Source organism: Chaetodon trifascialis, chromosome 21, assembly GCF_039877785.1.
Source record: "Chaetodon trifascialis isolate fChaTrf1 chromosome 21, fChaTrf1.hap1, whole genome shotgun sequence".
In the NCBI taxonomy this organism is placed as follows: Eukaryota; Metazoa; Chordata; class Actinopteri; order Chaetodontiformes; family Chaetodontidae; genus Chaetodon; species Chaetodon trifascialis.
In genome coordinates, this window is record NC_092076.1 from 3,861,109 (window position 1) to 3,877,776 (window position 16,668).

The 16,668-nt window shown below is 42.9% G+C and overlaps 1 protein-coding gene across 4 annotated transcripts in view; it reads right to left on the reverse strand.

Annotated features, from left to right (window-relative positions):
- LOC139349318 (ankyrin-3-like) overlaps window positions 1-16,668 on the reverse strand; it is a 130,121-nt gene that overhangs the window by 100,744 nt on the left and 12,709 nt on the right. For 3 of the 4 annotated variants that reach the window (XM_070989984.1, XM_070990012.1, XM_070989982.1), the window contains exon 1: window positions 14,591-14,816. The exons of the other annotated variant lie outside the window; for it this stretch is intronic. In XM_070989984.1, coding sequence (XP_070846085.1) covers window positions 14,591-14,656 — 66 coding nt within the window. In that variant the 5' untranslated portion in view covers window positions 14,657-14,816. Of the gene's footprint in view, window positions 1-14,590; window positions 14,817-16,668 lie in introns of those variants that run through there. 4 annotated transcript variants of the gene reach the window in all.

Below are 16,668 nucleotides of genomic sequence, written 5' to 3' on the forward strand. Positions count from 1 at the left end.
GGAAAGGTCGGCTCCGCCATAACGATGCCGAGCCCGGACTGAACCTCGGATCAAATACCTGCAGGCGTCCCAGGTCAAAAGAGAGGACAGGGGACGAATGAGGCCATTACCTAAGAGAGAGAGAGAGAGAGAGAGAGAGTGAGAGAGAGAGAGTGAGAGAGAGAGTGAGAGGGAGAGAGAGAGAGAGAGAGAGAGAGCGAGAGCGAGAGAGAGGGAGAGAGAGAGAGAGAGAGAGAGAGAGAGAGAGAGAGAGCGAGAGAGAGGCCGATCAGCAGCGTGATCGAGAAAACGACAAACGACCGTCTGTCTGTGATGTTTACATCTGTCTGTTTGTCTGCAACTGTCCGTCCGTCCATCCGTCCATCGGAGGTCAACTTCGGTCTCCTGCTGGCACTCTGCCAGCTGTCTCCACGGCAACCAGATACACCAGCCACAAATAGCTCCTGCGAGCAGAGCATCCCTCCGCTGTGGCGGGGCCATATCAAACCACATCACAGCCCTTCACGTTTCCCTCCGCAGCGGCAGACAGAGCTCATTCACACTCCTTTGCCGTAATTCATAATATCTGCTTATTGTGTGCTTATATTTATTACAGAATGGCCATTTTGGTGACATATTAGATTGAAGTATGCGTGAATATTGATGCATATTAATGAAAACTGATTCCACAACCACAACCGCACCCATGAGTTTAAGTCATAAAGATGTCAAATATAAAGTCACTCCTATATTACATTATATTAAACATGAGCAGTGGATTACATTGTTTTCTTACGTGAATCCCCGTTAGCTGTGACCAGAGCAGCAGCTACAGCCACTCGAGAAATCAGTTCATTCAAAGATTCATTTGGATAAAAGTGAAAAAAAACAAAAAAAACATCATGTTTTGAAGCAGAATTTTGTTTTGGCTTTTTCCCGACTCCCAGGTCGGGAACTACTGAGTGTAAAGCTGCAACGATTAATCTGCAACTACTCTCATAATAGATTTATTGTGTGGTTGCAGCCTCTCAAACGTGAGAATCTGTTGCTCGTCGTTGTCATCATGATTGGAGACTGAACGCCTTCGGGTATCAGACAATTGTTTTTATCAAACAACAGAAATCTGCTCTTCTTAAAAAATCATCTTGGGTATACAAGTATAAAATAATCAGCAGATTAATGAATAATGAAGAAAACCATGAGTTGCAGTACTAGATCTATGTACTAAAATACTCATGGAAGCAAAAGATGTGGCGTTTATATTTTACAACCACAGCTCGTCCTCTAATGAAAAAATGATGCAAGCTTCATAACTGCTGGGCGCAGACGGCAGGTCTACTGGGTTCCCTCATAACAAGAACAAGCGCAGTCCAAGTAGTATATTTTTATTTTCAGCCTCGTAACGAGACGACATTCAATAAATGTTTCAGGCTCAGCGACGCGGCAGAAGCCTGACTGATCACTCGATTAAACCTCAAAAATCCTCCCTGAGGATCATCTGAAATGACACTTTCATCTGGTCGTGAGCAAATCTTGAAGCTGTACTTTAATCCATGCAGAATGATAACCCTCCCTGACATTCTGAAGGTTAATTAGACGTGAACTTTCCATTATAGACTCTGATGGCTCATCCTAATCCATGTCTTCACACACATACAGCATGTATTTTCCATACACACTGAGAGCATACTCAAGCTCAACAGGATGCAGCCACTTCAGGACGGGTATCCTGACCTAACTCTGGTGGGCATGCTCAGTAGAGATATGCAAATGACCCTGGCGATGACACTTTGGCAGGCTGTCATGGCAACACATCAAGTAGCAGGCATGTGGCCACTGGCAGGAGACAGAGGGAGGAGGAGGAGGAGGGAGAGGGGTGAAGGATGGAGGGAAAAGAGGAGTTGCAGGAGGTAAAAAAGCAATGAGAAATGGGAGAGTGAAAGGAGAACGGAAGCACCGGTGATGAGAAAAAAGATGAAAGAGAGGAAAATGTCAGGCGAGGGAGGTGAGAAGGTGATGAAGGAGTGGAAAAGGAGAAAGGAAAAAGCAGCTTGTAAACTAGGCTAATGGGTCTCCAGGTGTCAGCCAGCATCTCTTTTCCCCATCATGTAGAGACAGGTGTGAATGATAGATTAATCAATTACTAATTGTACCTGATTGCTTCCACCAATTCCGTTTCCTTGCTAAGTGTCTTTAAGTCTGTTTATGTGTGTCGTTTCTCTGAAAAGCCCAGTTGAACCTCTGGAGGGCTCGTGTCACGTACGTCTCCAGACATCGTCGACACGCCGAATCATCCGTTAAGTAGCCCAGAATTGGCCGTGTCACAGATGATGAAGAGCTCAAAAAGACGGCGAACAGTCAGAGAAACTGTGAATATGTGCTTAATGTGGAGCTTTAATGGGAGAATTTCATGTTTTACATCATCAAAAAAAAAATTACTCGATCTGGAATTGAGTAAATTCTGTGATGATGTGAGAAAAAGCAGCATCTCTCCTGTCTGTCATGTCTCAGAATATGTGTGAAGAAAGGATGAAGTTGGGCCAAATTCGGACACAGATGCTGCACGGACATTAATATTATTGGTGGTCATGATATAATAATCAGCATCAATAACATCAATGTGGCTTTTTTACAGTCAGCTCAGAAATGTGATGTTTGCACCTATTTGTGCTTGAACTGTGCAATGAAACCGATCCTGTTATTGTGCACCTGTGCTGTTTTTGTGCTTATCTTACATAGTGAATATTGGTGTGTGTTTGTGTTTGTGTGTGCATAAGTGACAGAGACAAATAGACCGAAACAGTGAGGCAGTCAGAGGGCAGGCTACCGTCTTTGATGATGTTCTGTGAGGTGTTCTGTTCGTTAAGAGGATGCTGTTCGCACTGAACAAGCAGATTGTGTGCGTCTGTGTTTAGCTTAGCTGTCGTGGTGTAGCATGACATTATTGACGATGGCACGGTTCACTGTAAGCACACGCTGTCTTCATCAACAGTGCGCGCACACACACACACACACACACACACACACGCAGACAATGATGACGTGCGTCTCAGTGTGTGTGGAACAGTCTGGGTATTTCCAGCAGGCGACCTGCCAGTACTCTCAATGTTCTAGTTCAGAAACCCCTCTGCCTTCTGCCTTTTCTCATCCTCCTCACATCATTGCTGCACTTGTTCCTCTTCCTTTATTCCTTTCTTTAGCTGTCATTTGTATTCTTCCATGTGCTTGAGGCGTTACCCTTAAAGCAGCATCTGACTGACGTACATCATGTCAGAAATCGCCCCCCCTCTCAGAGTCATTACTCAGTCAAACCAGAACACACAGATCAATTTAGTGTCACCATGGCCACGTAACACTTCCTGTTTACATCACCCAAAGCATGATGGGAACCACAGTGCCAAAAACACACTTATTCAATACGGAAATAAAATAAAAAAGAAGAATAGGGGTGACAAAATCCGTCCACTACTGAGGCTCAGACTGTCCACACTGTCCAGCTGTTCACTGTTAGCACGAAGTGGGAAAACTTGAAAAGAGTTAGCTAAAAACAATGGATAATCACTAAATAGTTAGCTAAAGCTAATGGATAACAGTGGAATAGTTAAGTTACCTATATACAATGGATACATGTAGAAACAGTTAGCTAAAAGTGATGGATGACAGCTCAAATAGTAGGCTAAAAGTAAAAGATAGTTGAAAAAATGAGCTAACAATAGCGAATGAATGATTGAAATATTTGAATAAATGGTTGAAATAGTTAGCTAAAGATAACGGATAACAGTTGAAATAGCAAACATTAGCTTCAAATAATGGATAACAGTTGAAATAATTTGCTGAAAATAACAGATAAGTGATTGAAATAGCTAGCTAAAAGTAATAGATTACAGTTGAAATACTTAACGTTAGCTAAAATTAGAGGATAACAGTTAAAATAGGTAGCTAGTAACAGATAACTAGTTGAAATATTTCGCTATAAGTATTCAATTAAAACCTTTGAAATGTTCTTTAGCTAAAATTAATGGATAAACGGTTAAAATACTTAGCTAAAAGTAATAGCTAGTTGAAATAGCTAAAAGTATTCGATAAACAGTTTAATTGTTAGTTAGCTAAAAGTAATGGATGAGTGGTTCAAATAAATGCGTGTCGAGGAAGGGGTAATAATCAGGGGATTTGGGAGTACATGGTAGATTTCTGAGTAAGCTAATTTAACCCGATAACCTTATTAAATAACCTAAGATACTGAATGGTGACTGTGCCACAAGTCTGCAAATAAAGGAATCAAAAACAGACGTTGACATCCAACCTACATAACGTTCTCTCCACTTTTCTACCCAGTATATTTCTGCCTTTGTCTGCCTGCCCACTTTACTGTAATGACAGCAGACACAAGCAGCAATCAGCTTCTCGGCAACTGAAAATTCAGAGACCAGGAAAGAGGCAGCGACAGAGGGAAAGAGGAGGAGGTAATGGTGGACGTACGAGACAAAGGACGAGACAGATGAGACGACGCACGTGAACGAGGGACGAAAATGAACATGGGACTCAAAGGAGAGGCACAGAAAGAGAGAGCGAGGGAACAAATGAACGATCTACAGGAAGAGATGGATGTTTTCCCTGAAATGATTACATCACCTTCTGCACAATCCTGTTGCCATGGTTACAGAGTCACATTAGCCTAATCATACTACCGTCTGACACCTTCACTTAGCCTTCATCCATCCCTGAACTCCAGGCTTTGTAGGCTTTGTATATTTGACTGTCTGCCTCTTCCTGTCATCTTATTCGAATAAACGATCTATTTTCTGACTACAGGCCCAAGGCCAGCATAAGACCGCTTCACAGATGTGATTTAAATGCACTTTGGAGATTGAGTTGGTAGCTAATTAGCTCTGCTGGGCAAGCTTCATTACAGGAACACAGTTTGGTGAGATGCCAGCGTTGCAATGCACAGACTGTCCATGTGTCTGTATACAGATCTCTTTTCTGTTCATATGAAATCAGCAGGGATGCTTTCAAGAGCTGCACGAATCTCCAAAGTGGTTAAAGAAGCAGTTCTCCCAAAAATATTATCATTATCTCATTTATTTAGTTTAATCTAAAAAGTAGGAAAATATGCATTTGTTGTGTGTTGATATTATATCATAGACACATATAGGTACAGGTCAAACAAAATAAGCATAACTTTGTGTTGCATTAATAGATTTTTTTGACACCATGGCTGGGAAGAAATTAATCAGAGCTGCTGTGCTGCTGGTGCAGATGCTCAACAGCGATCTATAGCTGACGCTATGTCAGCTTTTCTGCTCCTTCTGAGACCGCCGCCGCTGCTTAGTCAGTCACTCTAACATTAAGCTAATTCACCAGCTATACGGCGTTTGTGCACATTTCACATTTCACTACAGTCTTTGACACAAAGCAATACGAGAGGAAGCTCACACTCAGCAAAACCCTCATTCAGTGATGGGATTTATTGCTCTCATACGTGCTGCACCGGCTCCACACATCAAATATAGATCAAAATTGAAGCTGTATGTTTGTTTTTAATACACTGAAATGGACCCTGGGAATAAGCTATAAAAATGACGACTTGCTTAATATGTTCACCACTGCAGAAACCTACTCTCCTTACCTTCCTGATGTAAACTTATATAGTTTAACCATCTTTTAGCCCTGTTTGAAAAATGAAATAAAGGGTCCCTAACTCCACTGCACAACACCTGCACAGCACCATACAGCAGACAGGTACTGTTAGCGAGTAGCTGGTGATCACAGCGAAGCATTTAAAGCCAGACATTTCCTTCAGGAGCTGGTGGAGACCAAAAACAGAGTGTAAAGGTGAATATTGGACCACAAACATGACTCCAAATGATGCATTGTTACTGGACATTATTCAGATATTATCCTTATAAAGCTGGCATTTGGGTTGTGTAAGACAAGTAAAAATTAAATGACCATCATGTACAATTAATGAGGTGTTGGTCCAGCATCCTCAGACCCTCTAATATATTTACAATATAGACATTTTTGTTTGCTTGGTTATTTAAGCATCGTTTAACACGGAGACCAATAAAGCCAAATGATTAAAATATGGCAGACTGTTAATTGACTTCACATTGATCTGAAGATGAGCTAATCTATGCGATTACAGTTGGATGTGGTACAGATATCTGTCTTGCTGAGGATTAGGAGTTGATTAAAGCGAAGATCTTGGAGAAACAACGTCTGCAGTCCTGGGTCCCAGTCAACTGCTGAGCAAGGCAAACACAGCGATGCACATTTGGAAATGAATCATCGCGTCCAGGCCAATAAGTGCTACTATCTCACTTTATCCGCTCACCTCGCTCAACCCTTTCACCTCATCATATCCACTGAACTCTGTCTCTGAATGTGTATGCGGTGAGAGAGACGGGGGGGGTGAAGATGAGAGACCTGTACATTGAACAAACCATGCTAACAGAGCAGGGCTTCATCCTGTTCCTGTGAAGTGAGAAATAGAGCCAAGCGCAGCATTCTGCTCCACGGCTGCCTCAGCAAAAACACAATATGTTGGCTCTAAAGGACCACGCTGGCAGGAACTCTCACCCCAAAGAATATCATCAGCTTCATTATACTGTGTGCTGCTTATTTGGCTACAATATCCACCAGGACAATATAGAGGGGAGAGGGTGAGAATCACTGCATGATGAATAGGAAGGAATTGCAGAACGCTGCAGAGTCTGCTTCTGCTTTACTGGAGACTTTCCAGCATGTGTACTTTTCTTACCATCCAGTCATCAAAATCAACTGGTTGCTGAAAGACGAAAATGAAGTTACGGCCGAGACTTTTTCATGTTCAGCCTTAAGTTTTTTTTTAATAATTTTGTGTGTGGGTTTTCTTCAGAGATTCACGGGCTGACTCAGCGGGCCAAACTGCAAACTATACTCTCACAATGCAGAGCGCTTGAATTAAGCTCTTGAACTTTGATATGTATTATTCCAGCTTCTGTAACCTCTGCAGCACAGATGAATCTTTCACTACCTAAATACTCTTTGGAAAAAGTAGCAAAGTATTTAGACTGAATGGCCATTTTGTTTTCACTCTATTATTAGTTAAAGTCGCTGCTTTCTTTTCAGAGTCTGGAAGTCACATGTACACATTCCTTCAATATACAAGTTATTTTATTTCTTCTACTACAGCCCAGTTCTCAAATGCATTAATGCAAAAGCATCTTCTAATGAGGAAGCCCATGAGCAATATTACGGATACAACAAACATTTTTACTAATTATTTTCCACTGATTCATAAACATTTTAGCAAATCTGACAACTAACATTGAGTCAGAGCCAAAGCTTGTGGTGATCTCTCAGATAACACCATAGTCAGGCTATAAAAGCTAGCAATAGCTTGCTAGCACTAGTAGCAACTCGACTACCTCTGTTGGTCACATGACCACCGTCTTCATGTTCATAGAAGTCCCACCTAAGTCTCTGGTCTTAGTCTTTCTCACTCTGACAAACCATGGTAAGGTCAGCGACTTTAGTCCCGCCCACAAAGGCTTTGATTGGCTCAGTACTCTCATTCAGGAGTGCAACACCAGAGCTAATTAAGATGACTGACAAAACTTCAGATGTCGGCAGCGAATCAGAAGTCTAGAACCAGGCTACACAAATGGGTTCGATGATCTCTTGGGATCTCACTTTTCATTCAAAAATCAGACTTGGAAAAAGTTAAATACTGGAACTGTAATGACCTGTGTGCATTCAAAATTTACAGCCTATAAGAGCAACAGGCCGTTTGAGGAGGTTTGCGGAGTGGCCCGCCATCTTGACACACTGCACGCCTTATTGACCTAAAAGGAAATGTACAGTAGCTAATTAATAAAAACCGAGAAGGACACCAGCAGGTTAAGTCGTGCCAACTGGATAATCACATCACTGGGGCATCTGAGAAGCAGTGTGTGGAAGTATTTTGAGTTCTACAGCACAGATGGCAAAGTTACAGTTTTAAGACTGTTTGCCAACTTTGTAAAAAGCAGCTGCTGTGCCCTACAACCACTACAGAAAGCCTGATAGTCACCACCCGAGTGGAAGCAGAGACACCAGAAACAAGTGGAGCGACGTCAAACAGTACAGCCTCATGTCTGCTGGTACGCACGTCCATGCGCTTTGTTCCAGGAGAAAGTTTGCAGGGTAAAGAACTGCAGCCAAGATATAAAATCCTCAGTGGCCTGTGTTTCTACTTCTTCTCCACGAAAACATCAGACCAAAGCATGGGGGATAAAGCGCTTAACACATATTCAGTATATGGAGAACCAACAATGTCCGTTATAACACATTAGACAATTACCCTGATGCAAACCTGATGCACTTTTAATACCAATTTTACAAAAAAAAAACAGTATTAATGACAATTAAAATACCAAGGAATGTATAAACGTCCCTGGTGGCTGCAGCGCCTCATGGTGGCGCCAAATGGTTCCCCTGTTTTCACTCCAGTGGTACATCCTGCCCGGGGTGTTACTTGAGGTTAACATTGCCGCGTTCACGAGCGAGCCAGCAGAATTTTAGAATGGAAATATCATCAGTTGATGTTACACTTTGCAGCCAACACTTCCTGCTTTCTGAGCAGGGCCTGCAATATGGCACCCATAGTACAACCCGGCCAAACTCTATCAATGGCTTGAGATAGTGCCCGAACTGTTATCGGGTTTCCTTGGCAATGTCTGTCAAGAGTGATGAACTGTAGCAGAGGGCGGCCAGCTCCATGTTCACAAAACGCTGTGCACCGGGCATTCCAGCTGGGATTACACCCTGGTACAGAGTCTGACTCCACCCAGCACCACCAACTGGAAGAAGAGGAAGGTCCGTCCAGCACAGTGTAAGAGCAAACATATCGTTCAACTGCATAACAGAAAAACAATGATTCCACACGCTTTCATCCATCTCTGCTTCACCAGGCCGGGTAGGATGCCACGAGACAGGACCAGAGACAAATTAAACTCTGCAGGTGCATTAGCATCGATATGTCAGCTAGCCTTATGCTGAACTTTGTATAAACACTACGGCACATTGCGAAGAGGAGGTTGAAATGAGCACAAAACATTTAAAGGGAACTGAGTTTACACACTGAAGTCTGCTAACTGCTGCATGATATGTAGAAAAAGCTGAATAAAAGTCCGTCCGAAGCTGCGGGAAACCTGGCAAATTGCCTCGAGTGATGTCACTTGAGTCAACGTCGGAGTCAAAAAGAAATGAGCTACATTGGATCTCCGCAGCGTAGGCAACATTAGCCACTACTAGCATAAAACACCCAAATCTTAGCAGCCGGGTTGCACAGTGGGTAATGTAGGCATTCAGTTTTAACAGCAAAGAAGAATACGTGCTATGAAAAGGATGCTATCGCTGGTTCTGCTGCATCGATTTTTGATTTCTTTAACTGTCCATCATGAGTCCATCGTGATTATAGGAGCTACCTGGTGAAGTACTTGTTTACTGATGTTTTGCCTGCTTTAAGTCTGGTATTTTGTATACAGACAAGGTAACTCTCTGCTGTTGTCGCCAACCCAACCTTACTGACCACGACCTCAGTCCTTTGAGAGGGACTGTGAACAAAGCTTCACATAGTAAAAAGAATGAATGACTGCAGGTCCATTGGCCACATACATATCAAGAGAAGGCAATAAAGATTTCTGTATTGATCTAACAAAGCATAATTTTCAGCTAATAGCCCTATTTTCTTCCTCTGCACTTCGGATAAATCAGATTGCCAGTGTGCTGGAGCTACCACTTCATGCCTATTGAAAGCATTGACAGTATTGACATTGGAGAGGGTGTGGGTTGAAAATGACTGAACGTGGGCAGTCATGTTACATAAGCAATAGTCCTCTTCTCTTACTAAAACAGCACAAAAACACTGATACACCATGCATATATGTGCTGCTCACCTCCCTCTAACAGATGGGATGTTTTATTGAAGTGGAGTCGTCATTATTAGAGGGCAGAGAGCTGCTTCTGTTAGCTGCTTACAGGAGTAAAAACAGTCAGAAATAATCACAAACTCTGATCATATTGATTATATCACATCATACTGATTCTGATTCTAATTATAAGCACATTTGGGTACTGTACCGCCGTTAAATTAAACTTTTCATCCATTTTTAGAGCAACAAGCAACAGTTTTGAGCAGATTATTTGGCATTTGGGTGTCATCTATACCTCCACACTCTCTTGAGGTATTTCTCAGTACCAGCGGTTTGCCTGAAAGGGTCCTCTGTCCCCGTCTTCCTGTTCCCCTCCTCGGTTACAAGACTCAGCCGGACGGGCTTTGAGTTACACAGTAAAAATGTAAAAGGCATACCAGGCCTGTGCATGTGTGTGTATACTGCACACACACACACACACACACACACACACACACACACACACACACACACACACACACACACACACACAGAGCGCAGGGCGTGAGAGCCCATATCAGTTTGTTTTCATCCTCTTAGACTCGAGTTCAGTCTGAGAGTCTGTTTACATGAAGCACTCCAGCTAACACTAAGTCTCCCATGTTGAGCTGTATGCAGCTTCACCACCTGATGACTAACTTCCACAGCTCCAAACTGGTTCTCTCACTTCCTCCTTCTCCCAGCAGGCCTTCGGTTGTCATAGCTACATCCATTAACACACCTGCCAAGCTCTAAGGTCCCCCATGTCTCTCTCCTCCTTTCCCCCTCCCCTCGCTCCTGTTTCTGATAGCCGAGAACGGTGGCATGTGATTTCAGCTCCAGCAGACGGACGAGGAAAACAAACATGCAAATGTAGGATGTGTCATATTTTGTTCGCCACTCTCTGAAACATTTTAATCTCGATCCTCAGAAGCGAAATAATAGGATTCAACTTTTGTGACCCAGTGTGATCTTACTGATTTATGGTGGCCATGAGAGCTAATACATGGCATAACGGAAAACACCCGTGTCCATCACTCTTTAGTGTCCCCTGGAAACAGCTTCCGTTGGCACTTGTATTTGGTTGCGTTTCCATTTCTCGTTGCAGGTTTCTGTGTTGTCCAACTGCAGATAATATTTTTTTTAATTTGCTTGTATTTTCTCAGTCTGCATGTGTTTTCTTAAGTTGCAGTGTGCTGAGCGCTCAGGGCCACCGTACTTGTTACTAAGAAAGCACTCAGAGATCATCACCAACACCCCCGCGAAGGCGAACCATTTATAATTTTACAAAAAACAGATAGCACACTTCATTTCATTACAGTTATCTTAACAATAGATCATTTTGTTTTGCACTGCAGCAGTGCTTCTGGAGCATTTAAGAATATCACCCAGATGATGTCACAGTGATGTCAATCGGGTTATCACAAGTTAGCCTTGAAAACATCTAATATCTAACTGAAACTAGCCTATAAAAGAGCCTAAATTACAAATTAAGGATGTGGAGAAAGACATGGGGTAAGGAGGATTAAATAGTCTTGAGCTGCATGATGGGAAATGTAGAATCCAGTATTTCTGAGCTTGACCAATCAGGGAGGAAAAGTCAGGATATCTCAGCCTCTGCTGCTTTGATTTTATCAGCCTTTTCTTTTAATCTGCTCTTTGGACGTTCACCGACTTTAAAAATGCCGGCTCCATACCAAAATTCATGACTTCGCTTTCAACTAAATTTCAATTAAAGCTCAATTTTTGGAAGTGGAGCAAAACCATAATGTCCTTTGTGTAGGATGTGATGGTTCATCCACATCAGTGCTGCTGTGTGCTTAGCAACAGGTGGAGAGAGGAGGCAACACCTCAGAGCAAAAACACGCTCCTCTCCTCCCTCTTTCAAATCACTCTCCTGATCTCACTACTTATCTTGTCTGCTCGCTCCTTTAATAGCCTTCCTCTATTTTTCCTCCTCTTCACTCTCTGCCTACCCTTCTCTTCATCTTCCTTCCTGCTTCTACCCCAAAATAGAGCCATCAAGCTCCTTTTCGTCTACTTTACTTCCCCGTGCACTCGTCTTTTTCATCTGCTTTTGCTGTCTTCCCTCCTCTCTCCCTCCATTACTCCCTGACTGTCTCTTCTCCACAGGATCACGGCGACGCAACCGTCATCCCTCATCAGTCGAGACGCCGTCTCACAACACAATCGTTCCAGCTCTCTTTTCTCTCCTCACTTCATCGTTCCCTCTCTTTCTCCTCTCCTCGGCTCCCATTCACCCTCACTCTCTCTACTCCTCTCTGCTTTTGTTTTACTCCTCCATCTCTTCTTCCCCACCCTTTTAGACTCCTCCTCTACTTTTCTGGTCCTTTCTCTCCAGCTCCCTCTACCCCCTCCTTCATCCTCCAAAAAGAGTAATTAATCTCCAATGTGATGGCGAAACATAAACAGATATAAGCTAAAGGACAGAGCATCAATATCAAAAGACGCACTAAATCATATAGACTGTATGTTGCCTTCTTTGTCTGCGGCAGCCAAAAACACCTGTGGCACAGAATAAACAGAGACGACAGCAGCGTATGTGCAGGGAGACAATTAAGAACAGCTGACTAAACATAAGGCTGAATCTTATAGAATAAAGGTGCTTATCCAGCAGCCTCTTTCACAGCAGCAGGCTCTGCAAAGGAGCACACGCATACTGTATATACAGAGGCATCAGGGCATAGAAACCCACCACAGACATTAGGACAGCTGTCCTCACAAGGCAGACTTAAACACATCCTTTTGGTTTTGATTGATCGAAATGGATCCAAAAACTGACGAGACCTGAACGCTAGCGAGAAATGTGCAGTCAGATTCTTCTTTCAATCAGTTCTTTGTGAAGATATTTCAGAATTTTGAGGTATTTAAATGCCAAATTAATGGAAGTGCCGAATGTCACGTTGCATTAATCTTTTCAGTTAAACTTCATTGAACTTTGACAATCAAACTGGCACATAGCCCTGTTGACAGCGCTAACCTTTCAGGGAACAGAGTCAAAACTGGGACGCTAGCGCAGATTTTTTTAACTTTGCTGGAGTATGAAGTGTTTCACAAAAGAGAGGCGGTTTGAAGATAGTTATAAGAAAATGAGTTTATAGAGCGAATACATCTTTTAAATAAACACCACACAGTTAAAGCCAAGCTGGCTAAGGAGCTAACAATTGCTAGGGTGCTGAGTCTGATACTCTTTTGCTAACACTGTATTGTAATTTCATTTTAACTTGTAGTATAAACAAACATGTTTTTTGTTAATTCAGTGCCTTAAAACCAGAGTCTTTCCTCTCTCCTGTCTAACTGGACATCGTTTTAATAATTTTCTTTAGCTTTGTCGTCATTAGAGTCAGCAATCTATCGCTATCGCGTTAGCATGTTCCCGGCAGACTAGCGTGATAGCATGTCAGCAGTTAGCCCACCGGCTAGCCCTGTGAGGAGTCACATATGTTGTATGTCGACCAAGTTCTTGTAAGGATGTTTGTCTTGAGGAAACATCTAAAATTAAAGGAATTAAAAGTAAAATCGAGGGAATACTAATTTTATTCTCATATAATACCAAACATCTTATTCCAAACACAGGAACCTCCTTTTTCTAATGAAATCCAGCAAATATACCCCAAAAATGATGACTTTTTTCAGATTTTCTTTCTCATACAGACGTGTTTTTGTGGCATAAACAAAGGCGACACACACACGCCCACTCATCCAGACAGCCAGCTAATGTAAAACCATAAATCTAATGTCCTTGCTAAGCACAGGAAAACCCATTTTAATCACGGCTGGCTGCCGAGAAGGCATTTTCTGCATGATCATCGCGACGAATTGCGGCTCATTCATGCTGTCACGCTGCCAGATGTTGCTGTGGATTCATCATTTTCCATTTTGCCGTTACCATGAATTTGAAGGAGATGTTACCAGAGCAGCTGAAACAAAGAGAGAAATATCTGTGGGAAGATGTTGATTCATCCACAGACACATCAAGTGTCTCTTTCACACTCTGATCGTGACCTCCCCTCTTTGCCCCCACTTTCACCTCCTGTCCTACTTTCCTTCTTCACCTCTCCAGTCCACCCTTCCCTCCTCTCCCCTCTCTTTTCTCCCTTTCTGATCCTTTTATTTCCTGTTTGGACCTCATCTTTCTCTGCTCTCAACGGGGACATCAGCAGGTTAACAGGTGCTTGATGCCTGCAGTCGCCAAAAACTTCAAATGAACAAAGGGAGGAGATTTCACATTTATTTCTGGATATATCTCACATGAAAAACATCATCGCATCACAAATGTTTGTCCTCCAATAGGCAACCTGCACACAATGAGCATTTCGACAAAAAGTGTTATATTTAGAAGGAATAAGCTGCCATTTTTTATTAAATGAGTGGAGAACAAAAGCCCAACTAGCCATTAGAGTCCCTGCTCTGCCGTGATAGTGCTCGGTCATCAAGTCGCCAGTTAACAAAGGCTGACAGCCACCACAGCAAAAGCTGCTCTCCATCAACAAAATACACAACTTTCAGCGAGGAAATACGCCCGAAACAGATGAAAAGAATCAAGTGATCTTCCCGTGGTATCAAATCAGACATAAATTCTCTAACTTTAGTGTGACAGATGCATTTCATCAGCTGAAGCAGCCTCACCATGTTGTTTACAAACCCAGCTCAGGCTTAATGAATCCTTTTACCTTCTTTCCTTTCTTCTTGCGATGAGCGGACTTCCCCGTAGACTTCTCTTTAACCTCCTCGCTCATTTCAGCAGCTGTCAGAGTGTGTGTATGTGTGTGTGTGTGTGTGTCCCAAACAGCTGTGTGTATGAGCCCAAAAAAAAAAAATAAAAATGGGGTTTTAATCCAGCATGGATGAGCGGAGAAGAGTGGAGTGGCGGCCACTCTCAACGTGCACAGCGACCAACTCGCTCAGCTGCTCACACCCACTTTCACACACACACACACACACACACATGCGTGTGCTCACACACACACACACAGTCCGCGAGGAGAGGAGCCAATGAGGCTGGCCGGCTGAGCGATGGAGACACACATTCTAGTTCTTTCTCTCTGTCGTTGTGTGTTTCTTTTTCTTTCTCCTTTACGCACACACATGCATGCACGCACACACACACACACATGCGCACACACACACACACTTCTACCTGTCCATGGCTGTGGTTGCCTCCCACACACTCCACAAGTGAGAGCAGAGCTGCAACAAGCTACGGGGGCTTGAGTATTAATAGCAATCAATATCAGCTCATCGGCGCTTGCTTGTGTGCATGGGTGTGTGTGTATGTGTGTGTGTGTGTGTGAGTGCATGTGTGTGTTAGTGTGGAGTGCAGAGAGAGAAAAGATGGTGTGTTTCTTCAACAAGTTAAAATGGAGAGAGCTTTCCGCTTGTGTTTCCGCTTGTGTTTACGTCTGAAAATGTGCGTTTGTTATTATGTCGGAAAACACAATCACAAACTAATCTATAATTAAATGATCTTTATTTGATGCCAGGGCTGAACAAGTGATCATGTGACTGTCCAACAGTCCAAACTTCAGAACGATTAAAAATATAAAGATTTAAAGGAAAGGAGGGACTTGTATATACTGTTGGGGGGGTTCATTCATAATAAATTATCTTATTTTAAAGGCTCTTCAAATGTTTTTGTCTGCAAAACTTCTGTCTGTAAAGCTGCCAGACAGTAGAAGACAAGCAGAAAGTGGCTGAAAAGAAAACAAGTACCTCTAATTTGTACTAGGATACAGAGAAGTAAATATACTCTGTTTTCGTGGGCTGGCACATTTCGTCAGTACCTCACACAAACCTATACCTATAGAAAAAAGTTAATTTTAAATCAAAGCGTTGGCTGAAAAGAAGTCAAACATTCAGCCATGAATTTTTAATCTGGCCTCTAATGTGGTCACAGACAGACTTTCAGACATGAGTAGGGGGACGAAGAGCAGTGAGGTGACTTAAACGCTCCTGATGAGTCACTGGACTCCCCCTCAGTCTGTCCGACAACAAGCCGTCTCTCCTGTGAGTCCGTCAGAGGCTGGCAGCGACAGACGAGTCCATACGTTTATCAACAAGACTGATGTAAGAAGTGAAAGGTGAGGAAGAGGACGAGAGAGTGATGGATTCACGTTGGCCACGCAGGCTAAAAATGCCTCAACAGCCCCCCATCGCACCCCCCTCTGCTGCTCCCTTATCAATAATGAACAAAGAGAGGAAGACCCCTGGTGGCAGATCACTGTGGATCATTGCTCTTTGTGTGTGTGTGTGTGTGTGTGTGTGTGTGTGTGTGTGTGTGTTGTGAGTGGATTATGCCAGCATGAGCCAGTTTGCCCAGTACAATTATAACTGTATGATCCATTGAGAAGCACAGGGATTGAAGGATTGTGTTCAGAGCTTTTCATTATTGTTGCTCTCTATGGAAAAAGGCACAAACACACACACACACACACACACACACACACACACACACACACTAAGCTGAAATAAGTGCAGAATCATGTGCTATATTTCTCAGGCGCTCAGTAGAGCCAGTGTTAATCATTGCTTCATGTGCTCTTAGTGTCAGAAGTTTGAGCTCAACACTTCCTGTTTGAACTGAAGAGCGCAGCCTGACATCTAGTGGCCGTGGCTCGCCACGACAACAACAACAGCAACAACACATCTTAAAAGCCTCAAAAGCCACAATGAAATGGATGTTCTGACCAAACTGATCCTAGACAGTAATTGTACACAGTACTCACAGTCACAGTGCACCATATTTGCAGTT